This window comes from Phallusia mammillata, chromosome 6, assembly GCF_965637545.1.
Source record: "Phallusia mammillata chromosome 6, kaPhaMamm4.hap1.1, whole genome shotgun sequence".
NCBI classification, from domain to species: domain Eukaryota; kingdom Metazoa; phylum Chordata; class Ascidiacea; order Phlebobranchia; family Ascidiidae; genus Phallusia; species Phallusia mammillata.
In genome coordinates, this window is record NC_137257.1 from 23,915,332 (window position 1) to 23,941,328 (window position 25,997).

General features: G+C 35.5%; 4 protein-coding genes across 7 annotated transcripts in view; 2 read left to right on the forward strand and 2 right to left on the reverse strand.

The window, feature by feature from the left end:
- Positions 1 to 909: 909 nt before the first annotated feature.
- LOC145233956 (E3 ubiquitin-protein ligase E3D-like) lies at positions 910 to 8,778 on the reverse strand. Of its 4 annotated transcripts, none has more exons than XM_080098721.1 (12): positions 8,648 to 8,778; positions 8,293 to 8,382; positions 7,875 to 8,017; positions 7,481 to 7,643; positions 7,193 to 7,308; positions 6,751 to 6,893; positions 6,246 to 6,403; positions 5,841 to 5,964; positions 4,012 to 4,129; positions 3,495 to 3,726; positions 2,268 to 2,360; positions 910 to 1,797 (listed from the first exon to the last, which is right to left on the reverse strand). In XM_080098721.1, exons 2-12 carry the CDS (start codon positions 8,358 to 8,360, stop codon positions 1,635 to 1,637), a joined length of 1,521 nt encoding a protein of 506 aa, XP_079954847.1. In that variant the 5' UTR covers positions 8,361 to 8,382; positions 8,648 to 8,778; the 3' UTR covers positions 910 to 1,634. The 4 variants fall into 4 exon arrangements, with proteins under 4 accessions (XP_079954847.1, XP_079954848.1, XP_079954845.1 ...); XM_080098722.1 differs by having other exon boundaries at positions 5,841 to 5,949; positions 8,293 to 8,419; XM_080098719.1 differs by having other exon boundaries at positions 8,293 to 8,419.
- A 372-nt stretch (positions 8,779 to 9,150) lies between these two features.
- LOC145233960 (uncharacterized) lies at positions 9,151 to 10,825 on the forward strand. Its single transcript, XM_080098726.1, has 3 exons — positions 9,151 to 10,046; positions 10,120 to 10,275; positions 10,503 to 10,825. Exons 1-3 carry the CDS (start codon positions 9,942 to 9,944, stop codon positions 10,638 to 10,640), a joined length of 399 nt encoding a protein of 132 aa, XP_079954852.1. The 5' UTR covers positions 9,151 to 9,941; the 3' UTR covers positions 10,641 to 10,825.
- A 106-nt stretch (positions 10,826 to 10,931) lies between these two features.
- On the forward strand, positions 10,932 to 12,708 carry LOC145233959 (transmembrane protein 114-like). The gene is made up of 4 exons (XM_080098725.1): positions 10,932 to 11,722; positions 11,868 to 11,936; positions 12,107 to 12,244; positions 12,394 to 12,708. The coding sequence occupies exons 1-4, from the start codon at positions 11,503 to 11,505 to the stop codon at positions 12,615 to 12,617; spliced, it is 651 nt and encodes a 216-aa protein (XP_079954851.1). The 5' UTR covers positions 10,932 to 11,502; the 3' UTR covers positions 12,618 to 12,708.
- Positions 12,709 to 12,985: 277 nt separating this feature from the next.
- The window catches only part of LOC145233954 (structural maintenance of chromosomes flexible hinge domain-containing protein 1-like), a 32,992-nt gene continuing 19,980 nt past the window's right edge, over positions 12,986 to 25,997 (reverse strand). Inside the window, exons 29-43 of the mRNA XM_080098718.1 lie at positions 25,145 to 25,350; positions 24,681 to 24,841; positions 24,139 to 24,251; positions 23,637 to 23,802; positions 22,688 to 22,797; positions 21,898 to 22,056; positions 21,109 to 21,229; positions 20,449 to 20,603; positions 19,715 to 19,888; positions 18,574 to 18,675; positions 18,017 to 18,215; positions 15,991 to 16,061; positions 14,857 to 15,028; positions 14,441 to 14,599; positions 12,986 to 13,774 (exon numbers count right to left, since the gene is read on the reverse strand). Coding sequence (XP_079954844.1) covers positions 13,695 to 13,774; positions 14,441 to 14,599; positions 14,857 to 15,028; positions 15,991 to 16,061; positions 18,017 to 18,215; positions 18,574 to 18,675; positions 19,715 to 19,888; positions 20,449 to 20,603; positions 21,109 to 21,229; positions 21,898 to 22,056; positions 22,688 to 22,797; positions 23,637 to 23,802; positions 24,139 to 24,251; positions 24,681 to 24,841; positions 25,145 to 25,350 — 2,148 coding nt within the window. The 3' untranslated portion in view covers positions 12,986 to 13,694. The remainder of the gene's footprint in view (positions 13,775 to 14,440; positions 14,600 to 14,856; positions 15,029 to 15,990; positions 16,062 to 18,016; positions 18,216 to 18,573; positions 18,676 to 19,714; positions 19,889 to 20,448; positions 20,604 to 21,108; positions 21,230 to 21,897; positions 22,057 to 22,687; positions 22,798 to 23,636; positions 23,803 to 24,138; positions 24,252 to 24,680; positions 24,842 to 25,144; positions 25,351 to 25,997) is intronic.

A 25,997-nucleotide genomic window follows, 5' to 3' on the forward strand; every position in this document is an offset into this window, starting at 1 on the left:
TATATGAAGTGTGATGTTTTTGCGTCATAGCAACGGTTTAAGAAGTGGGTATTATATTTAAACAAGATTTCGAGTGCTGGTAAGTTTTTTGGCTTGTACTTTCGAGTTTGGACATGATTACAACTCTGGTTCGAATACAACATGAAGCATTCACATAGAATTAAAGAAACGGACATTTTTTTCAACCATAGACAAGTCCTCTAGCTCTTTTTGCACCAAATTGTGTCACATAAATTCGCGTAATGAACTTATAGTCTACTGGTTTAAATATTTTCCGGCTTGTTTTGGTAAAAATAAAAAACACGCAGTTGGAAAATTTCTGTTCAAAGCAGATCCTCACGCAACAAAATTAAAAAATGCGTCCTTGACGTCTTTGTTGCAGTTGAATAGTGAAACTGTTTTTTACGGGGCTCGAACCAAGGACACTCCCGTTCAGGTTTTTTATGTCTGTACATGGGTCAGGCGCGCCAGACCATTCGGCCAATATGGAAACTTATCTGTTTCGGCAATCAACTTTCTAGAGACACCTACCGGTATTTTTTGTGATGAATAACAGGAGGTAACGATCGAGTGTCAATATTTTTCACCTAATCATGAGTAAAGGCCGGCGTCATACATAACCAAGCCGGTTTCTCAAGCATTCCTATATTGCAAGGCACAGGCTAGAAAACTGTACAAACACCTACATCGTTAATAGGCCTGGCGTACTATGACTTATAAATGAGTATGCCGCGATCGCTGGTCTCTATGGACGCTTCAGGGCTGATCCCAGTATGAAAGTATTCATTGTTCCACCAACTTAGGGACTTTTATCCGGGTATTTCCCACATAAAGAAACTTTTGAATTATTATTATCAATGGATTTGCATGAAACCCTGCATAATCCAATGTAACCGTGACTAGGCTTCGTCCGTGGCACGAAAAGGCAAGTTTATTTAAAAAACGAAACAAGAAACATGGAAACAACAGAAACAAGAGGGAACAGACCATGTAGACCGTCCACAAACCAAGTTAGAGTCAGCGCTGAATAGTGTGTGGCACTTATCATTGAGATTGTGCAATACAGACTGATAAAGAAAAGTGTAGTTGAAAAACCCCAAAAATGGTATCCAGAAACAATAAAAAAGATTTTTGGAGCATGAAAAGGAATTGCAAAACTATGAACATAACCCAAATCTTGACTGCACTTGAATTTATGATTGAAAATGTTCAAGACACAAAAATAAGCCATGTCTGTGAAGCTATGGGCTGTTACAGCATAAACAGCTCTGGCAAATAGTTCATTCTTGTAAGGGCAGTTTGAAAAACGGTATGTACCCATGTCAATGTTAAAGTACACAGCCTTCACTACATTTTCAAAGTATTTGTTTTGAGACCGCTATGTATAGTTTACAATATCTATTTTCCATTTAAATTTCAATTGGATAATTCCAATATAAGATAGCAGCATGTCCGAAATTTAGTTATCCCTGCTACTTCAAAAACACAATAATTCTAATGCAAGAATAAGCAAAACACAGTTTTAGCTGCGTATTCTGCTAAAGCCTTAGGGTTTACTTACCACTACAACTTTTACAGATAATATGATTGAAAGGATACTTGCAATTGGCAAAAACTTTTTAGACAATATATCATCAATCAATTCTCAAAAATCCGACCATAAAGTCATCAATGACTCGGTGCGCTACTGGCATGGTTAAAGTACTGGACACGAGCACCAGTAACATTTGAATGCAAACTTGTCGAGGGTAGTGCAAAGACAATGTACGGTCATCCTCTATCCAAGCTTTTGACACCCTGAAAAAAGAATACAAGTTTAGACTGCAGCTTTATATTGATCCGAGTTGTGGTTATTTCGCAAGAAAACATTTCAACACAAAAGCACTAACACCAGTGGTGGGATTCAGTCGGTTCGCAGTGGTTCTATAGAACCGTCTCACCAAATTTTACGAGATCAGCGAAACGGTTAGCTTTACTGGTTACTGTCAATAAACTTTTTGTAACAGAACCGGCTGAAAAATATGACTTTTGTGATAGAACCGGCAAACACAAAATTGAATCTTACCACTAAAACAATCACCAAACCCTAAGCAGCTTTACAGCGATGTGGAGAGCAAAACAGTGAAGGCCACATTTGGTGGATAATGGCTGAATGTGCTGTAGCAACACAATATTATGCAAAGTTTAAAGAAATTAGAAATGTAGGTGATTTCATCAGATGCCACAACTGAACTTTAGTACATTTAGAACATAAACAAGTAACTTACTCTTTAATTTTTTGCTGATGAGAGGCATACATCACTTTTACAATTCTTTCACAACCAGTGGGGTCTGCTGCCCTGATATCATTAGATGTGCGACTAAAAGCAAACAAAATACATTTCAATTTTTGCCATTAGAACATGGATCTAAAAACATTGGCATTAAAAAAGGGACTCTAGATATTTTATTAGCTAAATTACGAAAAGTTCTTTTAAAACTGCAATTTAATCTACAGTGGCTTTACACACTTACACATTTAGGAAGACTATACACAGACTTAAAAAGAAATTTTATCAAAAATATAACTGTCAGAGCAGTTGTGTGTCACATAGAATGTGCTAAGATGTATTCTATATCAGGGGTCCGCAAATAGTGGGTCGCGACCCAAATTTGGGTTGCGAGACCTTCCAGTCTGGGTCGCGAAATATATTAAATTTCCTATGAATATAAGCATCGCATCTACAGTATTAATAAACTTCGGCTTTTTTAACCTTTTTATTATTATTGCATTGTTACGTATGACTACGTAACTATGACATACAGTCTATGTAACAATGCAAAAAGTTAAGCGCACCTATACAAGCATGCGTTTTCTGATTAGCTGTGTTCTCAACACAGAGCCCACAGTTCTCATTTGTTAGAATAAATACGTTCGTTTACCTACTGTTTTATGTGAAAATAGCAACTGACAATAGCGTAATAGCAGTCTTAATATTGATATTTAGTTGATTAGCATTTTCCACAAACGTACATGCTAAAATGCTTGGGTCGCGAGAATTTAGAGCAATTTTCTTAGGGTCACGCCAAAAAGTATTTGCGGACCCCTGTTCTATATGTAAAAGCTCTCTGGCAGTTATATCTCAATCAAAATATAAATGGTCCAAATATATTGAAAAGCCTAAACATAATGGGAATAAAAACATATATATGTAAAGCTTTTCCCTCATAAAAGTCTACTCAAGTGCAGATGACCAAACAAAACAGTCCTTCTGTTTTTCAAAAAAAAAATGTTTTCACTTTGCATGACAAATAATTTTTATCACTAAACCTGCTTTGTGTTCGTAGGATAACCCCTTCCCCCTATAACGATTCAACTTTTTGTGCTTCCTTAAACAGGAAACTTAAGTGGGCATTGTTCCACCGATATCAATGAGCCTATAGAAAGCTCACAGACCCAAAAAATCACCAGCAGGCACACATGGTATTTCGCCCTTGAGCAAAAATACACTTACCCAATGGATATAAGGTTGGTTGAAAATGAAAACAACTTTTCAATTACTTCAGCCACTTTATTGCCAACAATATGCGGTGGTCCATCTTTACGTATTTTATCTGCATCACTTATTGTCATGGAGGTTTTGTTTATGCTCTGTGTCGTATCGTGATCCCCAATTTCACATTGATGTGATTGTCGATTCTTTCGGGAAATTTCACCAGCCTTTTTTGCAAGTTTAGCAGCAGTTTCTGAAAGCAGAGTTATGTCATTTAAATAGTACTTTATCCTATGCATCTAATTTAGATAGCCACTCTTATATATAGGCTTCTAGAGGACATTTTTAATTTGTTTGTAGATCAAACTGTTCGAATCATTGCTAAGACATCAAAAACCTGATTAGTTCATCATTGGTAATGTCCCAAACACACGCTACCAACACATAGTTACAATGTCACAAAGAACTCAACTTTGACAACAAATTAGTGCATTAAAAATTTGAGTTTTACATATTAAAAAAAGACAAATCGAAATACCTGATTTTGATACTTTTGGAGGAATTTCCCTGGAGGAAACGGCAGCAGGTTCAGCATATTCAGTAGATGTGGTGCCATTGTTTACATACAACCTCGTTTTTGTATTAAATACACGAATCTGAATAAAATGCATATGACGTATATACATGAAAGATTACATTGCAGCATAATACAAACTGCCTAAAACAACAATTCAGTTCATAAAAATCTGTTTTAGGGGTCTAAAAAATTGAGAGTGAAGCATAAAGCAGTAAAAACTAGAAGGGTGGCTTAGCACATATTGCCCTTGCACATACACTATAGCATATTTTGAAACATTAATATATTTCCTACACTTATTTATATTGGGTCCCATATTAGCCATCGTCTTTTATAACCTTGGTTGTTTCTGCAAGCAAAAACTCATGGGTCCCCACACATGCAAAGTTGTAGACAATGCATTTCAATAGATAACAATGAGTAAGTAGGATAACTAATTGAGGTTCAACACACACAAACTTAAAAGTAGGAAACCACAATGACTCAATCAATAGTACTGCAAAATTTCAGTCCAATCTGCCAACGTTTAAAATTTCAACCACTAGACGTATTTTGAGCAACAACCGTTAATGTTTCTGACGTCAAAGGGCTGTTAACAACCCCCGAACTGCAATGGCGCAATAACGATATTTGGCATACTTTACAAGCTATCCAAATTTTACCCAATTCTGACATTGTTTACAAATTCACCCCTTTTAGGGGGCTAGTGGGGTAAATACTAGGGTTATCCGGACAAACAAAGTGGGATGCACATCTACATAACTATATCTACCATCTGTATAAGTTTCAGCCACATCCATCAAGCATTTGATGGCAAAACGAGTCAGACAAACTTCAGGGAAAAAACTATTTTAGGGGGCTAGCTGGGTAAATACTGGGGGTATCAACAAAAACAAAGTGGGATGCACATCTACATAACTACATCTACAATCTGTATAAGTTTCAGCCACATCCATCAAGCATTTGATGGCAAAACGAGTCAGACAAACTTCAGGGGAAAAACTATTTTAGGGGGCTAGCTGGGTAAATACTAGGGTTATGAACAAAAACAAAGTGGGATGCACATCTACATAACTACATCTACCATCTGTGTAAATTTCAGCCGAATCCATCAAACATTTAATAGAAAAACGAGTCGGACAAACTTCGGGGGAAAATACTCATTTTAGGGGGCTAGCGGGGTGAAAACTGGGGTTATCAACAAAAACAACGTAGGATGCACATCTACATAACTACATCTACCATCTGTATAAGTTTCAGCCAAATCCATCAAGCATTTGATGGCAAAACGAGTCAGACAAACTTCGGGGGAAAATACCCATTTTAGGGGGCTAGCGGGGTAAATACTGGGGTTATCAACAAAAACAAAGTGGGATGCACATCTACATAACTACATCTACCATCTGAGTAAATTTCAGCCAAATCCATCAAACATTTGATGGAAAAACGAGTCGGACAAACTTCGGGAAAAAAATACCCATTTTAGGGGGCTAGCGGGGTAAATACTGGGGTTATCAACAAAAACAAAGTGGGATGCACATCTACATAACTACATCTACCATCTGTGTAAATTTCATCCAAATCCATCAAGGATTTGATGGAAAAACGAGTCGGACAAACTTTGGGGAGAAGAAAAATGAAAGAAAAAAAACAAAAACATTTTGAGTAAAATCAATATGTGTCCCCTTCAGGGAAGGGGACCCATAATAAATTAGAGTTACAACTTTAAAATATTCTGTAAATGTTATTAAATAATAAAAAATCTGAACGTTTACAAAAAAGCAGCATACCAGTAGATAAGGATTGTCTTGGTAATCCTGTATAATGATCAGATGAGAGGAATGTGTTTGTACTGAAGTAACCAATTGTTGAGCAAGCAGTCGTTCAAGAAAAAACTCACTGAAAAAGATGGGCCTGTGAACATTTACAAGCATTTTATTTGGTACAGTTAATAGCAACAAAGTACTGTTGCAACAAACAAACAGCAATTTTGAGCCCAACAAACTAAACAAAAAGTATAAAAGTGAGTAAAATCCAACAAAGCAATAGGCAGAATTAAATGTGCTCATAATACCTATTTCATTGCACCATATATAATTATTTTGAAGTAATTTGGCAAATTTTTGGATGTTTTAAAGTACATGTCAAAGAGCATTTGACAAACTGTATCTTATATTATGTGTGTGAACAACTACCTGATGATTGTTTCCGACATTTGCTTTCTCAGAGATAAGATTTCAATATTGTGCTTACTCAACTTAAAAGCATCGATACTGTAATCCTCAGAGAGCAAAATTTCACCAATGTCGGCACGACAACGGGCACAACGAACACGCTGCTCCTTTGCACATTCCTAGAATCAGAAAAATAGGCAGTCTGTTTGGCAGTGTTTAAAAACCTTTTATTTTCCTGCATTAGAACTGAAACTGCTACCCTTATGATTGCTTCCATTATAAACTTTATGTTAATTGATAATAAGCTTAATGTTGCAAAGGTTTACTGCATTTAAACCATTTCTTTGCTCAAACAAAAACTGTATTTATTATTAGAACTCAACCAATGTTTTATTGTCCCATTTAAATCATATTCATCTGGGTAATGGTACACTACCCAACAACTGTTCGTATAACACCAAATAGGATGATGTTAAGGAAGAAACTGATACAAAAAGCGAAATACAGTTTTTCTGAAAATATTTACCAGGTCCTCTTTGTTGACATCTTCTGTGTAATCTCGAAGCAGCACATTTCTTCTGTTCACAGACTTTGCATGGACGTAAATATGAAAATCACTAAGTAAGCAATCTCCCTCTCGAGGTCGCAAAACGTTGTGGCGAACCATATCTGGTAGAAGTGACAAGTAAACATATGAAAGTTACAAAAAAAAAATACATTTAGGAAAATTAGAAGCCTAAAAATGAAAATGCTAAAATAACTAATACATACATCCACTCCTTTCCCAAGCAGTTTCAACAAAAAACCAACATGCTTTGTTAAGATAGAACAAAAAAACGCAGAAAACGTTTATAAGAATACTGGGTAAAACTGAATATATATATAAATTTGGAGATGTTTAAAAATCTCTGTTGTGACGAAAATACATGTATTACACCAGTATAAAACTTGTTTTTTGAGGGTCTTACTCATTATGTTTTTTGAAGAATCAGATTCCTTGTCAGTTTTATGGCTGCAACAAGACCAATGGTTGAACAATTCTCTCCAGGATTGAGAAGGTAACGGCAAAACGCGATTGAATTTTCTGAAAAGTAACAACAATGAAAAGAAATATATGTATGTACAGATACAGAGAATTTATGTAACGGTACAGTAAACTGCATTTCAACTCAAACCATTAACATAATATGTATGGTAACTGTAAAATAAATTGCACATCAAAGGTTTGACAAGTTATAAATATTGTACTGCCTTACACGTTATTGACAAATAATGCAAGTCCACATGTTTTGCATCCACATTGGCAAACTCCTTTTTCCATTCGAGACAACTCACTCCCAACCCTCTTTATAGAAGTGCTCAAAAGTCCTGTTTGCGGCATTGCGTTGCTTTCTCGCATTTGCAGTCGGACTCCAACTCCTAACATTTTTTAAACTTTGTAAATCATACCAATATTTTATGTATTCCCAAAAACACAAAGTAAATTACACTATTTTGTTAAAAAAATAATAACCAAGTGTATACGAATAAATTTAATTCACTAGATTCACTATATCAATCTGGAAGTACCAAGTAAAAAATATGTGCTTGTTTTATATTGATTTGCAATGCATTTGTACAAACTTTCAAATGTTTAAAAGAACTTTTAACCTTCATTTGGATGACATTGGACAGACGTGCAACTGGTGGGTTCACATTCTACCACTAGGGGGTATTTATCTTCCGAATCATCAGCTCGCTTGACAATTACCTCATTTGGTTGAATTGTTAGTTGTTTAGGGTCATCGTCACCTCTAAAATACCATAAATTCAGCTATTAGTGGTAAAATGCTTTCATTTTCAAATGTTATTATTTGAATGTTCATGTGTTTTGAAGTTACCACAATTTTGAAATGCTAAATCAAATTCTCGAAATTGTATGTGCAGTACTCAACAGATAGTATCCGAAAAAAACTTGTGTTGCACTTAGTTAAAGGTTTTAAGACATGTTTTTAAACTTACACTACAGTTAAAAACTGTAGCAACTGGTGCATATTTATGAAAACTTTTGAAAAAAACCTAAACTTACCTTAAAACAACATCTAGAGAACGAATTCGGTCATAAACTTCCATAAAATATGAACAATCATCATTCATTTTTAATTACAATCTTGGCGCCCTGAAAGAAATCCCCAAACAAATCTTCACATGTTTTTCTGCGTAAATATCACATAATTGCCACAAAATCAGGTAAAACAACTAAATACAAACAAATTTGAATTAAAGCGATAGCAATATGTGCAATTTTTAAAATAAAAGTTCAGAACAAACATATGATAACATTTATAACTTAGTTTTATAAAATCCTCGTACAATACTAGGCATATTGCCAGCTTTTAAACATTTACAACTTATGTATTACAAATATTTTACCTGTACCGTACCTGAGCCATAAAAAAGGAACATGTTACTGCCAACATAAAAATCAAATTTTCGATTGCTAATGTATTACCAATTTATTTGAAAATATATTACCAAAAATAAATTGTATTTTTTACCAACACAGCTAAACAAAAATATCTGCAAGAAAAAATATTTTACAAACTTTGTTGAATTTTATGACTTCAAGAACTTCCATTGGGCAAAATTAAATGAAAGCTGAAGGCCACTTGACAAACGAAACATGCGCATAACAGTACCTTAAAACCAATCGAAGACAAGGATTGTATAGAAACGAACACCCTAAAGTTAACTGTAGTTAATGGATACGCTCCAACGCCACAGCTCAAAGAAAAAAGAATCAGCCAGCTAAGAAAGGCGAGCGCATCTGCTGCTGCAAATGACAGCTCAAGTGAAATATAACTGCTAGTAGAAGGTAGATTGTGATAAATAAAATAGGAACTTATGCGATTTAAGAGATGCATTCTGTATTTAGGTCCATTATATCGTGCTTTTTGCCATATTTATTTACCGTGACAAAAGGGCTATTCAGCTGCAAGGCGTAAAATAAAAAAATGTCTAGAACTGCGAAAAGTTCCCTTTGCGTACAGCCAGCAGTTTTTTTGAAAATGGGAAATAAGCAGTTTATCATAAATGTCCATCCTGTGGCGTTTCCGCACAGCCTTTTTTGTAACAGTCAACCATGTGTTTTTCTGATGTGTCAAAATACACAACGAATTGGACTGAGCGTAACCAAAGAAGCAATGGTGGCACAATGTTACATCGTTTTATTACAGCCGCTGCTGTTGCTGTCAGTCTACTCCAGTCGAAGCAACAAGTCGCAAAAATGTCTGAAATAGGGTTTAGTCTGTTATGTGCCCCTGGCGATTTTAAATATATTTTTAGGAGAATTGCAGCAGCTGCCATAGTTCTCAGAACATTGTAGTTTACCGTTGAGGCAAAATTAATCAACATTGTAAAAAGTTTTGCTACCATCAGGATGTTTGAAATATAACACCGCACATCCTACGGACAACACCCGTTACCTGATACTACAAGCAACAGGCCAGCGCAATATACAAACAGCAGTATTGGAACAGTACATTTTAGCGAGTTTTATAACTTTGTTTGGACTAAAGTAGGAACCCAGGCTTGATTGCTGAAAATTTTATGTGAATTTTTTTTAACCAATGCATACTATTATGCAACAATAGGCCATGTGTCGCGTGTGTTGGACAAGACGGTGTTGAACAGACGTTTTTGTTTGCGCAGAACACTCACTCCAAACGTAAGTAAACAATGGCGACCGCCAATGAATCTTCGGTCGCCTTGACTCGTAAAGAATCCGGGGTTGCTGGTCAAAGTCACAAGAAGAAACACAGTCATCATGCCATCTTTGTCCAGGTATTTTAAGTTTAGCAAACTTATTGTTTTAAAAAGTTTTTATGTGTACTTGAACAATTTTGCTCTATTGTAGCCTCTACCACCGTCACCAAAGGACTGTTGCATGTTTTGTGATCCAATATGTGCGGATGACTACAAGTTAGCCGTCCTGTCTACAGTCTGTTGCTGGTTGCCTTTGGGAATTTTACCAGTTGTATTTGGCATTGTTGGAATCCATTACGCAAAGAAAGTAAGTTCGACTTTTGTGTTGTTTCTCAGTGACGTCATAAAACGTATTCAAAATGTAAACATCTTGCTAACAGCAGAACAATAACATTAGATTAGTTGTTACACGTATTCATACAAGACCAAACATGTATTTTACTATTAGTTACTATGCTAGCATTTGATATTACTTTAGTTACAACTGTGTAAATGTAAGTACACAACATTAAACATCACCACCATTTAACACAGGCACGCAAGACTAGCAACCCAGGTTTGCGAAAACGGTATGGATCTTATTCTCGCACAATATCATGGATCGGAATGCTTATTTTCACAGTCGTCATAACACTTGCGGTGATAGTTCTCGCCACTTGTGGAATCCTTTAAATTTTTGCTAGTCAGCAGATGGTAGCAAAGAGCACCAATTTTTAAGTCTTTTTGTTTTTTGTTCTTGATGTTTCAAAATACCGGCCGCCTTAAACTAAAACCAATTTGATTTTGTATTGACAATTTTCAACCATTGTTCTTGCATGCATTTTTTTAAACGCAGACCCTAATTTTTTCCACTTGGATACCATGGCCTGGACGTTTTAGTGTTGACCATAGGCTATCTACATCAAAGCGAGTATCAGTTCAAAACATAGTTTGCATTTTCATTGCGAAAAAACATTAGCGTTAACAAGGTAAGCATAACTCACAATAAAGGTACTTACGAGTAAGTGCCAAAATATTTGAATTCAATAAAAAAAAGAAAACGAACCGTTGCCTCACGTTTAACACAAATTGATAAGAGCATCACGTTTTAACGCTTAGTTTGATGATGAAGGGTCCTTAAAAATCGCTCACACTTGTTAAGGCTGAGAGGACTCGAAAATAGTTTGAATGACGCCGATCGAAAAAACGCTCACGCGAACACAAACAAATCTATGACAACGATTTCAATGCTAATTGTGTATTTGTCAGATAAAGAAGACAAAGTAGTTTCAGGGTAGGCTAATTTGTCTAAATAAACGATTAATTAGTGAAACAAACGGTAAGAAATAGAAATTACAGGCTGGTTTAGACGAAGACAAGACGTGTGTTCTTTAAAGTCTAATGAAAGTTACTTAAAGCGGTTTAATATAGTTTTTTATTTAAATGCAAAGTAATTCAATCCTTAAATTATTGGAACTTTTGTTTGCGTATGATTATTAAAAATGTTAAGTTTGTGGTTTTATGAGTTAACTGATTTAGGAAACTGTTTCGCAAAATGTCTGTGGTTTGCTGTTTTTCATTTGCTGGGATTTTGGGCGTCTGTAGCCTCGTATGTTTAGCGTTAGCTGCTGGGACTGACTTCTGGTTTGCTATACACGCTATTCATAACCACGAATTGGGCGAGAATGACAACCGCAATGCCACGGATACATTTCTTTACCCCTACCACATGGGTCTGTGGCTGACTTGTTACGAAAAGAACATTCCTGATACTGGTAAGGCAAAAAAGCGGAGTTACTACGAAAAACAACTAGAATAAAAAAGAAAACACGACTTTTACAGATAAAAATACCCATAAAATATTATTTATTAGCTTATTATTGTAACATAATCAAGACTTAGTTGTATTTTCTCTTTTAGTTCGTGCGGAGGATATAATTAGAGAGCAATGTGTACTTGATTACAACTTCAAGTCAAACAGCATAGAAGGTAGGCCCCAGTTTTCGTTTTAAACTGACCTGTACAAGTATTTATTTATCTATTTTAATTCCAACGCAACTGTTTTTATTACTTTACATTACTAAATATTTTGCGAGATCAAGTTTTAATTTTGGATACAATGGCTTTGTTGGATAATTTTTTGCCATCTTTTACCGCAGATTTCGCCAGGACAAGCGTGACATCAATAGTACTGGCGTGTGGGATTATATTGGCAGCCGGAATACTTGGATTCGCTGGATGCATTTGTCGCAAGCAAACTCCATTGTTTACTTCAGGAATATTTCTATTTGCATCGTGTAAGTTAGACTGTTTTTAAGTAAATTTGTTTTGAACTAGCTTTATTTATTCTTTAGCAACGCTGTATAGCAAAAATAGGTAAAGATGTGTCGATCTCAAAAAATACCTGTTTTACCTCCCAAAAAGTCATTCGAGCAATTATTTTTAGGCATCGTTACTTTGATTGGAATGTGTACGTTTATTGGACGAATTCTTCTGCAACAAAGTGATCCAGAAAACCCTGTACGGGGAGATGAAGTAGAGGCGGAGTTCGGGTGGTCGTTTTATGTTGGATGGGCATCACTGGGCTTACAACTGCTGACTGCAGCAATTTTGATTGGAGCCACTAAGGGTTGCGGGAGTTCATTCAAGTCTGGGGAAGACTTCATGTGAATGCGACTTGTTGTAACTTATGATTATATTATTTTTTGTACATAGCCTTTAACGTTTTATAAGAATAGAACAACAACGACGGTTGCATTTGCGAGAAGAAAAGTCTGACAGATGAGGAAAAACTAAACTAAAACCTGCAATACAAAAAGTCTTAAACATGTTAATTCTGTGTCACAAATATGCCCAAAAGAGTTAAACCCACCTTATAGTTCTGTGGGCTACACTCTTGAGAAAATAGGCTACATTTTCAATGTATCCTTGCTTTTCTGTCACATCAGTATCTTTGACATTGTAGGCTATATATCGTTTTTTGTATTGTTGCCAGAACGTTTTGTTTTTATCTTTTAACAGTCTACAAACACCCTAAATCTGTACAAAACAAAAACACAATGTTAAAAAATGCATGAGCGACTACTTACCGAAAATTCAACAAGTAGCACCAATCGCTCTATGTATAAGTTGTCAGAAATAGTATGAATAAAACCGTTATGTAGCACTGTGCGACAAAAGAAATAAAACGAAAAGATAGTGAAGGCCTAAAACATGAATATGGCAGTGTGAAAGAACATTCTGTAATGGCCAAGCAGCCATAAAATGCCGCAGAATATTTTGTTCAAAGGTTTTCGGGTTTCTTTTGAAAAGAAAAACAATAAATGAAAGAAACGAAAGCAACTAAAAACGTAACAATCAACAAATTCCATGATGTTATCAAACAATTTTGTTCATGTCTGTACGTAATACAAGATTACGTTGTACCATACGCTATAACGAAGCAAGGCGTTGCAATAAAACAAAAAACGAAAGACAACCATAAAATCAGCAAAAAAAATCGCACGTTTGGCCAGGAACACGAAAAAACACATAAAAGCAACGAAACTTGTGGGGACCCAATGACGTCACGATTGCAGTACGTCATAACTTGTTTTTGTTGTGTTAATAACGTCACAAATTTGTTCACGTGGCTAAACAGAATCACTTTGCCCTAGTTACACATCGATTTTTCTGTAATGCAACAATCGGTTACGTCAGTATTATAAGCACGTGGAATGGGGTCAAAGGTGTCAAGGTCACTCAAGGTCATCTTCGCGACCGTTTTCTCGGTTTGTCCGATTCCATTTCCTGGCGCGCAGGGGCAGGAGTTCGAACCTTATGGAGACCTGCACAAAACAAACATACTCTACTTGACATAGGATGAAATAGGGCTAAATTGAAATCTCACGTAAAAACGTATAAAGCTACAAGTGCGGAAGGGGCTGGTTCAACATATTTAGTCACAGTTAAGCGAAAACAACTTTTGTACAGTGTACAGCTTGAAAAACTCGCCAATATTTGTCGTTACCGACTCCTTTGTCATATTTGAAAGGAATACTGCGGCGTGTTTGATTGTGGTTAACTTTCGACAAGTTTGTATTTTAAGTATTGAATAACGCGACTTTATAGAATCAGGTTGCATTTGTATGATTTAACATATTATTTCGCAACTGACTGTAAGTCAAAAGACGTCACCCATCTGACTACAAGTGGGCTTGCTGAAGCAATAGATTGAGGTGAATAGAAGTAACGGCTACGATATATTTCAGCCTATGTTGGACAAAAATTGCTAGTATACGCTATACATAAACGGGTGTGTGGCAGTGATACTTAGTGTACTCAGGGACCATGTGTGTATATACAGACGCATTAAATATCTATGCTGCGTATACACTGGTGCGTGGCCACATCGTGTGCATCTAATGTTGCTCACAGTGGTCCTCTTTCAGGAGCTCATGTGTACCAAACGTATAAATAGTTGGATAGAACATCCTTGCTCTTCTTTGACTTACCGATCTTCTTCTCCACTTCTTTCAATCTTTGCTTGGCTTCCCGGAGTTCATCCTCTTTCTTCTTCATCTCATCTGTGTCGTTTGATTCCACCACAAGATCAAACTCCTCTTCTGCTGAGTCATGCTCGCTCACTGCCGATTTTAGCTCTGTTAGCATTTCTGAAAATTTGTCATAAAATGTTAAATGCCTTGAATCTGAGATTTTTCGGGCTGTAAGTATTGACGTTAAATTTGCATTCACTACAAAAAACACGGTTGACTGTTACGTCACAAACATAAATGATAAATAAATTCGAATTTGTGAAAATTGTTAATTTTCGTTCAAAAAATATTGACAGATAAAAATTTCAAGTTATAGCTATTTTCACGTTCAACAAAACCAATTTGTTAAAAATTGAACAAAAAATGTCTCCAACCTATCTGTTCACAACACTGATTGTATTTTTTCGGTATAGGGGCTCCAAACACTGCACCGCCAAATCGTTCGATGGGTGGCGCCCTGTTTTGTGCACCCCCAAACTTTCCGTTGCTTCGAATTCGGTCACCATTTCTGGTTAAGATGGTTGGACATTGCGTCTGTTTTACAACCTGAAAAATGATTTCACAGTTCAGCTTGACGAACTCTAATACTCGCATCCAGTGTTTTTTTAAGGTGTTTTGCGGTCCCCCAAATTTCTCCAGCGGTTTCCCAAAATTTGGATTTGGCTATTTTTTGGTATTTAAATGAAACACTTGCGGTCTCTTAAAACTACTTAGCGGTCACCCAAACCAAACCTTAAAAAAACCTGCTCGCATCAATCTTTAAGTTTTTAAATTATATTGTGACAATACAGACAAAACAAAATTGGTTGTTTAAAATAGAAAACACATTATTTTGCAAACTTATGTGACAAATAGGGCCCCCTCGACTGGTTCCAACAACGTCCACCCCAGTCGAGTTTACCCACAATGCGCCAACCTCACTTTCTTGTGAGCCCCAGACACTTAACGCCTTGTAATGACGGTATAGCTGCAGCGCGTTTTGGCTCTCATCCACCAATTGTACCCGACACTTTTATGCGCTCCATAACGTTTCAACGTTGCGCAGCTATTTCCGGCTTGGTGATTGTTTTAGTGCAATTGTGTTACAATGTTGTCTTTCACCAAGCGAAATAAACTCAACTCGACTCAATCCACTTTCTAGTGACATTGATATCGAAGGAGTTTATTCTTTCTATTAGAAACAAGGGAATTAGGTTTACTAACAAGAGTGCAAAACTGACTTCAAGCACTGCTTAATAACGAATTACCCCATGTCTTTAATTGATGCGAAATCATAACAAATGAAAAACATTTTACTCTTTTGGGGCTAATGGGGCAACTGCTGGCAAATCAGATGGCACATCTACATGGCCATATCTACCAGCTGTAAAGGTCCATGCAAATATCATGCCAAAAGTTCATGGACAAACTTCAGCGGATAAAAAAGCAGGGTGAAATCAGGATATTTCCTCAGTGAAGGGGAGCCATTATTTGATTCTTTATTTCGACACAAAAAAAAAACGACTTACCATTTTTCTGTACTCATTAGCAGCATCTAAGTCATCCATTATCACAGTGTCCCCAAGCAACATTCCGAAAACTAGGAAAAATAAAATAATCATTTTTTTAGATGATAGCAAAACGTCAATTCTAAAGTTTACAGCTTGAATAAAGTTGATTAACTTAACACGAACCTAAATCAGATCCCTACTTAATTTAGAACACTTCCTTTACCTGCATATAATGATGGGCATACTTTTTCAGTTGTTCCTAATTCGGAATTTTAATCAAGAAAAATCCTAATTGCTTTTGAGCATATATTTTCACAAAAACAACACAATTTTTTATTATGTGTTTTTTTTGTTCGAACAAAAGCATACTGTCATTCATATGAAAATTCGACATTCATATTAGCGTAAATTTTAACTAGAATAGTGGTTTTCCTATATGTTGCCAGTTTTTATATACTACATCATATTTAATGATGTATCACATATACCATTTACTATATTTATAATGGATATATATTTGGCACCTACATTTCATTGGGTCCCTATCGTTTTCCTGGCACTTTATAACATAATTGTTTCTGCAAGCATAATCTGATGGGTCCCCACACATATGCATATGCGATTTGGTAACAGTAAAAATAGGGACAATCATTGTTAGATATTTACCATACACATTATTGATCTACACATATGATTGTTTTTGCAAGCAAAAACGAATGGGTCCCCACACGCGCGTTTGTGCGGATTTATGGTAAACAAACATCCTGGTTATTTTCAGATTCTTAAGGAAAAACTTAACCAACTTTAGCCTTAACCCAACTTTAAAAGTTTTGTCTTTATTCTTTTTGCATCATTATTGTCATATAATTACAAAAAAAACAGTAAATAAGAACAGGAAAAATACTTTCAATTTAATCTCATGCTTTGACCTTGATACTGACGTTCAAGGTCAGTTTTTAAACACAATTTTCCAAAACTGAAAATGAGCTTGATAACTTAATAAAACGACATAGCATGGCTGCGCAAAAACAGCTGATTTCTAATCACCAACACGACTGTCTCGTAAAATGTCCGCCTGGATGTCAAGCTGAGCACTTCCGCTGCATTCACCCGCCTTAATCGTAAACAAGTGAATTACTACCTTGAGCGTTAAGACTTCTATCTGACTGACAGTGTACACATATTATGGACTGTAAAAGTAACTATTTGGCCGATTAAGGCAAATTTTTAAATATTAAACGAATAACCTACTGCAAACAATTGTTTAACATTTGAGCACATTAGGGCTCGTATTTCTGGCCTAAAACTTATTATTTTGGGGTTTAAGGGTTAAAATGGGTGAATCCAATAAAAAGTTACAAAATTCTTTAGAATAGCTTACATTGCACCAACCAACAAAGCATGAAGCCCTCAGATTATGTATACTTGGGTCAGTACAGCCGTTTTTAATTTTTTTTTCGTTTTGGGGGCCTGTGGGTGAACCGCTGGGTCAAACGAATATTTTGGGGTTTAAGGGGTGAAAACGGGTAAATCATTTTTTAAGGTACAAAATTCTTTGAAATGCCTTATATTGCACCAAACAACAAAGCATTTGATCGGGTTTCGTCCCCGGGAGTATCGTGGGTTCGAATCCCGTGAACGACAAAGGGCAATTTTCAGTTCTCGGACTGCAGCCTGATTGTCGAAAAATACAATAATAAAACAAACAAAAAAAAGCATATAACTCCTAAATGAAGTACTTTAGCAAGTATAGCCGTTTAAAAAAAAACGTTTTGGGGGGCTGTGGGTGAACCGAGGGATCAAACAGGTTAAAAATTCACATGGACCATCTTTAGACCAATATCTATAATGTGTGTAAATTTGAAAAAGTTTGAACCATTCTTTCTTGACCAAAACGTGGGAACAAATCCGCATTAGACGGAAAAAAAGAAAAAAAATATGGACAAAAACAATATGTGTCCCCTTCAGGGAAGGGGACCCATAATTACTAGCTTTTAGATTCAGTTAAAAGGCTTACTCCAAAACACAAGAAACAATTGCTCACCCAGCTTACAACTTGCTTCATCTTTAGAAAAACTTAAAAGTTTTCGGGCATAAACAGGATTTCCCAAAACATTTTTGCTCTTGATGCCAGCTCTCAAATGCGGCAATGGTTTATTCCAATCTGGAATATTTCGCTTAAAAATACTGTCTAGTGGTAGAAGCTGCTGGGTGCCGTTTGTCACGTTGTGGATTTCCTTGGCCTAATTAAAAAAAGTATGGTATATATTTTTTGTGTTTAGAAACCGTGTTTGACATCAACCAATAGAAAAAAAAGAATGTTAAAAAAGCAGAGCGTTTGAAAACCTTTTTACCATTTGGAATCTTATTTTGGAATTCATGCGAGCTTGTAAGTGAAGTGATTAAACTTTTAAAAAATAGCCGATTTTGCGAAAACAGCTGTTCATAAACACAACGTAAAAGCACATTTTTTTCACTGCAATATGCCGAGTTCTTAAAAGTTCTGATCGCCTTTCGTTATACATCGAATACGGCGACAGAGCAAAAACTTTAAACTTTTTGTCAATTAACGTTTTGAAGACATGCCAGATTCTCGCGTACCTTTTGCGTAGTCATGGTAACCAAGCAGTCCAGGTCGCCTCCCATATGCCACGATAACACGCGAGCAATATCTTCGTCCTCCACCAATGCAAGGTGTCCCACCTGTGAGCAATTTACAGATAAACGACATAGAGTCGACATAACATTTAAACACGCAATGAACAAAGAAAACAAACGTCGACAAACACACAAGAAAAAAGGTTTCACTTGGTTTAAAAATTAAAAAAAAGTTTTAAAAATTAAAAAAAAACATCTAGTTTTAAAAACCGCAATTAATAAACCTTTGGGAATATTTCAAAACTGTACAACTCGAAAATTGACATGGTCATTCCCACTGGTTACTGCATAACAGGGCTTTTAAAACACAGTGGTAATGTCAAGATCTGTTTGTTTTGTGTAGATTTGTGTACGAAGTTTGCCATTTAATGGATTATATAGATCAGTGTTTCCCAAACCATGGGTGGCTTGGGCGTTTTTGTAACAAGTGCATTTTCTTCTTAACTTCGTTTCGTAGTGTTTCCCCCCACGGTAAACCGTTGCGTAATAAGTTCACAACTATTTTGACGTGATAATGGTTGCTTTCGTTTGTGACGTCATCCGTTATGTATCAGCTCACTGTATGTGTTGTCTGACTGACAATGCATTAAAAGTTTTTTGAGAGAAAAAAATCTGATTTATTTCTAAAAGCCGCTTTAGGTAGAGTGGTACGTTCCTATGGAAAGGCATAGCATCGCCGCTTTTACGTACATTGATGCCATCTTTGCATCACGAAAAAAAAATCCGGTTGTAGCTTGAACAAATATGGCATACCTACCTAAATGGGAACGTTGGTCAAAACAACGAAAAAAATCTGCAAACATCCTAAAATGGCGTCGTGATTTTCATCGAACCAAATTTTTGAAAATCTTCCCCGTTTTACTAACATTAATGCCACTAAAATAATAATTATGCATATCTATGGGTCACAAAATAACACAAAACCTATGTTTTAAGTATTTGAGTCACATTAAAAAAGGTTAAGAACCACTGCGTTAGATAATGTCTGTTTAGAAAAATCTTTTTCATTTGAATACAAATACTGTACAATTATAGGTTATGGGTAAAATAGTTAAAATATAACTGCTACATTACAGCAACATACCTTGCCAAGCACTGTGCTTCCTCTATCCTCATATTCTCGTAATTGACATTGTCTCCTCGGCTGTTGCAAGGTAACATCACGTTCGGTAGTGTAGAGGTCAATAAGCTTTTCAATTTCATCTGTTTCTGGGAGTTTTGAGATGGGAACACCGGTATGTGACAAGTCTTTAATAAGCTGCAGATAATGGAATCAATTTCGTTCACTTTGAAAGGAATTTTTCGTTGCCTTTTGGGATGTGCAACCATAAATCATTTGTGGGCAAAAAATAAAAATAAAGAACACCAGACTGCGCCTGAACCTTTTTACAATAAATGTTGACTTGACTTCGTTGCATACTAACCCATCCTATATTGAGGTAATGGTTTTTTTGTAACTTGGTGATTGAGAAACAAAAAAAGTTCTAGATGTTCGCTGGCAATGCACTGTTAATGCATTAGTTTTCGTACAACCCTATGAAAACTGTTTTTAGAGCGTTTATCAATCTTACGAAATTTTAGTTTTTTAAAACAACATGTGGTACGTAGAAACTAGCTCCTATTGTGAAAACAAATGTACATAGTGGCGAAAAACTATCATTTTTAAATCAAATTATGCCCTCACGCGGGTTTTAACCGTTTTACTCGGCTGCCCAGTTTTTGAAAGAAAACCTTTGATCTACAGCAATCACGATAGAATTAAACAAAGATGTATTTTTTACGAGTGAGATTTAGTTTAGTTTGTCTATTATGTTGTACCTTATCTCTTTTCTTTGCACAAGTTTGACAGTTTTGTTTTACTTCGTTCAACAGACTGTGGTGTGCATCAAATGTTTCCTGATATATTTTGATGGCGTGCGTTAAACTGTCGCGCTGCCGTACGAGGGTGCTCATTTGGGCATGTTTCTTAGCATCTACAAAAGTACAAAAACTTATTGAAGTGAATATAGCATTGGAATTTTATCATTTGCTTAACCTGATAGAGGGGCACTGTATCTTTCAAAATTAGATTTAAAAAAGAAGATAAGATACAACTTTGAAAAGAGTAAAATGTGCTCCAAAAATTATTTCACAACTAGTTTATTGGTGGTAAAAACTAAAAAAAAACACAATTGTATATATCTCCTACTGCCAATATGCTAAACAAGGGAAATAAAAATCAGCGAAGCAAGAATGTAAATTGGGCGAAGAAAATGTATTTGCAATCCACAATTTGATAAAAACCTGATAAAACAAGATTTTAAATGAAAGGTGTTTTAATATATCTGACAGAAAATTAAGAACACTACAAATATATCACATAACATACTTTATTGTTTTGGGTGTTATTAAATGATACATAAGACGTAAGACTTATTGTATTGTCCTTTTAGATAGGGACAATTGCAAGTAAACAATGTAGATCTGAATGGTACAAACCATTGTAGAATAGAAACTTGAGCATATAAGGTTGTACAGAGATTGAAGGTGAAACAATTTCACAGTGTAGGATATATTGGGAGCCATCACAACCAGGTGAGTTCTCTTGCAACGACAAGTTCTGAAAAACAAAGATTCTAGCAAAATACTACAATACATAAGCAAACGTTTTTCGTTTTGCTATCATTTTTTGTTTTGTTTTAGTTTTTCCTTTTTGCCACATGCATTTTTATTTTAGATGTACATATTTAAGTTATTTAGTTTTACAATATTGAGGTTTTTTCTTAAGTGGTTGAAAAATTGATAAATTTTATAGGGATGGACCAAAACTGCAATTGTTCTTGTTGGTCGAGCACCGAGCATCTCACGATAGCAAGGTCAGTCGTCACAAACATTTTCAATTCTACGCCAGTTTTGTAGGTTTGCATGGTCGCTTACGACAACAGAGATGTATTAAGGTGCATAGGAACAAGAACTATGCGTTTTGACTCCACTTAACGCATTAAATAAATCAGTTAATTTTGTTCTTGGATACCCTTTCAAACACTAATTTCGCATGTTAGCAGGGCATAAATATGCAAATTAAATGCTCAAGTCAGTTTGTGCAACTGCTTGGCCGAGCACCGAGCATCAAAAACAGCGATGCTTGATACCAAGTACTCCGGTTCTGGCTCGGATCGGCCCATTCCCCAAATTTTAACCACCGAAAGTTCGGGAACTTTTTTATTTCAACTAACATTTAAAATATAAATTTATAACCAGGTAGTTCATATTAGATTTTATATTTACCTGCAACTTGATTTCCCCATTTTTCATTGCAACAACAAGTCTTGTACAATTTCCTTCAAATGTTGGGACTTCACTTGATTTCAAACTTTGATCACAAGGTTGAATTGTTACCGCCACATCCCCGTTTAACTTTTTCCCAACTACATTGCCATATTTATCCTGAATATAAGATTACATTGTTAAAAGTAGTGCCATTCTAAAAACAATTTAAAGTGGCATGTGGTCTAACTAATCCGTTAACTAGGGTCAACTGTACATAACTTTAGATATATATTCAACACGTAGAAAAAGAAAAGAAAATATGTTTGTGACAAAAAGAACTTGTGGAAACAAACTGGATGTAGGTAATAAAAAGGCACACAAAAACATTATTTCTTTATTGATAGTCAAAAACATATTCAGTAATAACTCTCTGGAAACAACAGCCGGTTGCAACACAATCTATTCTTCAGTGAAATTCACTATCATACAAGGTATGGTCTGCAGGACATATATTTTTTCCATCCTGTTTATATTATAACCATATGCACAAGACATAGCCGTAACTTTAATACCAACTACCAAAAAACTGGTTGATCACATACACAATTTGTTTAACTTTTTGAGGCAAATACCTACATCCTACCAAAAACTGGGTGATTTCTTATCAAACGGCTACAATTAAGATCTATGTAATTAAACTGATTTTTGGATCCAGGAAATTATTCGTAAACGCCCATTTACTATTACTTACATATTTTTTCGTTTTATTAACATAAAACAAAATTGCAGAAAACAAATCAATGTTTACTTTAACTTGAAGTTGGAGGTTTCTGATCAAGACTCTGTTGAACGCAACTTTTGCATTTGAAACTGTTGGAGTTCCTGGTTCTGTACTTGGAGTCATCATGCTTGGTTCTCCTGCATACATTCAAAATGATTTTGTAATGACTGTTTAGACAAAAAAAAACATAAATATATAACCCTTTATTTAAATCCAATAATGAGATAGCATGTCAGCATTTTTTGTGTGAAATAAGTTCATTAAAAAGTCAATAAAAAAGTAAGTTCAAGTTCATGAAAACATTAAGTCGTCAATCCCTTTTTAGCCTTTATGGCATTATCAGTATCGTATTAAAATAGAACAAATATAATTCAAGTGAAGATGAATCAGCAAATCACTTTACATGCCAGGAGTTTTCCACCTAAAAACTTAAATTATAAACTTGTGTCAATATATCGCCCTTCACTAGCACTTTCACATATTTGGCCCCAATACTTTGGTTTGGTTTTGTCTAAAAAGAAGGTTTTTCACTTAACATCAAGTTTCGATAGAACATTTTTGAAAACCATTGGTTTAGTCCTAGCCCTTTAGCTCAGGGGTCGGCAACCTTTTCGGCAACGCGTGCCAATTTTCTGGTTATTTCCATGTGTTAATGACCTTGCGTGCCAACGTTTTTCTGAATAATAGTGGTTCGTGCCAGCATATATCAATAATAAAGAGAAAGCAGAGTGTTTTGTGCATATAAGGCTGAATTTTACTACAAGGACATGATAAAACTATAAACAAGCAGTGTAACAAGTTATAATAATAACACAAATCGGTTGGTGTGCCATGAAAATCCACCTTGCGGTGCCAACCTTGGCAATGCATGCCGGAGGTTGCCGACCCCTGCTTTCGCTGTTTAAATCCAAACATTGCTCTGTACTAAGTTGTGCAAATCAAAATAAAACCAAGAAATATTTAAACAACAGCTAACCTGGCAAGGCGTGCAGAGTAAAGCATTCACTTGACATTGTGAATGACTTTGCGTTGTTTGAAGGAGTAATGCCGAACATGACAGTGCATTCTGATGCTACTGTAAATGCCTTGAGATTTTCAAATACATGATTTCCATCCGACGCTACAGTTCGATGCCATTCTGCCTGTTCAATAGAAATAAATGGTTGATTTGAAAAAGTAGTTTAAATTGTTAAAAGGTGTGTTAAACATTTTGTAGCATATATATGTTTTTGCAAATTGCTTTTTCAATGCAAAAAAAATCAGAAACTGGATACTGAACAAACTTTTTTACCAAGAAAATTAATCATTTATTCATAAACTACACTATTGAAAATGGACAGTTTTATCATTTTCTTTTTGAAATATAGCATTTAAAACAACATAAAATTTAAACACATCAGTTTATTATTGCTTATCAAAACAAAAGTTGTATATAAATAAAACACTTCTCTTGTACGAGATAAATTACAATGCTCTACCTTAGATGGAATCGATTTATCTTTGGGTCTTTTTCCTTTCCATATCACCATGCAGAGATTAAGATTACAAGTAACGTTGGTTCCTTCCTCGTTTAAAACATTTACTTCAAAAGCTAAAAAGTAAAAATATCATCTGGTAAAGTTACATCAACTATTAACATTGAAACTTGTGGTGAATATTGCAAATAATATGTAGGTGTTGATTTAGTTAAATTTGTAAAGAACATAATACAGTTCTGTATAGTTGCTGAAAGTTATTTCTACACCCATACCAGTTATTCACTTTCAAGGCAATGAGTTTAAGCCGAGTTCTGCTATTTGCTTTTTTGTCTAAATCTAACCTGAGAGAGCTTGGGGTCTCTAACCACATGAAGTTCATAAAAAAAAGGTTTGATGCTACCAAATGGTTCCTTGGCACAAAACTAAAACTGTACCAACAAAAGCAAAAAAAATATAGGACAGACAATGCCAAAAAAGCTGAAGTTATATGTTAAGGTAGACATACGACAAAACAGGCTGAAGAGAGTAAAAAAATGGGTCACCTGGCCAGTGTGATCCAACTTCAACAGAAGTTTCATCACTCAAACATTTAACATCCAATGAGACGGGTGTTTCGGTGTTTGGCAAAACAGCGAGCATAAGCCGAGGTCCTTCGATGGCTTGTCGATTGTAGACAACGCGAGGTTGTAATGAATATTCTCCGCTACACAAAAATATTTAGTGTTACTGTTAACTTATTAAACATACGAATCAGTCACATAATTAGTTTTCAAAAATATGTACCACTTATTATGTGAAATATTGGGCCTTTTTTTCTTGAAAACACAACCTTACAACGCTATGCCAATTATGCCTTATAAATTAGCTCAGATTTTTGTCAGGGTAAATCAGAAACTAGTTCGGACAACCATTTTAACCCAAAAACAAAACAAAACAAAAACAGTGTTTAGGTAAGTGTTTAATTTACAAAAACAACAATAACAGACAAAATAAATAAGAACAATACCATTTAGCTGTGACAGAAAATTTGGAGAATGTCGCATTGCCATTTTTGTTTGTTTTTAAAACACCGGGGGCTGGGGAAAGTTTCAGACTAGGGTCTTTACCCAACAACACCTTCACCCCATCTTCGGGGGAGGGATTTCCCCAACCATCGAGCAGCTGAACGCTCAGTTGATCTTGAAGACGCGTTCCACTCAGAACTGATACTGCCTGGAGGAATAATGGTGAAATGTTTATCTGCACACTATTGTTAATTGTGATGGAAAAATATGTATCTATTTGACAGTAGCAAGCAAAAGCAATTCGCGAAATACCCTTTAGGAATGGTACTACATTGGGACTTGTAAGCTAAGTGACCCTTGCATGTCATTTTTATTGTCATTCGGTTACAAAAAAGTTTAGTGACTCCTGATGTTAAACAATGGTTGAATGTGAGAAGGCTGATTTTTTGAGCTTTGTTACTGTTTTGAAAGGCATATTAAGCAACAATTGCTTGACTTTTTGTGAGTGAGTGGCAGATTATACATTGTCATTATTAGAGATGGGTCAAAAAGTGCAAATATTCTGTTTAGGTGAACATTGAGCGTCTCATGTTAATGATCGATGCATTGTGACATCACAAACATGCCAATTCAATGTTAGTTTTGTAGCTTTCAAAGGCCCCTTGTGTTACCAGCAAGGTATAAAGCTGTTAAGGCCCCAGAAGTATGTTTTTCGCCATCTAACGCATTTCAAAAACCCAGTCATTTTTGTTCTTGGATAGCCTTTTTGAACATCTGTTTCATATCTTAACAGGGCATGAATATGCAAGTTTAATTCTTGGGTTAGGTTGTGCAACTGCTCGGCTGAACACCGAG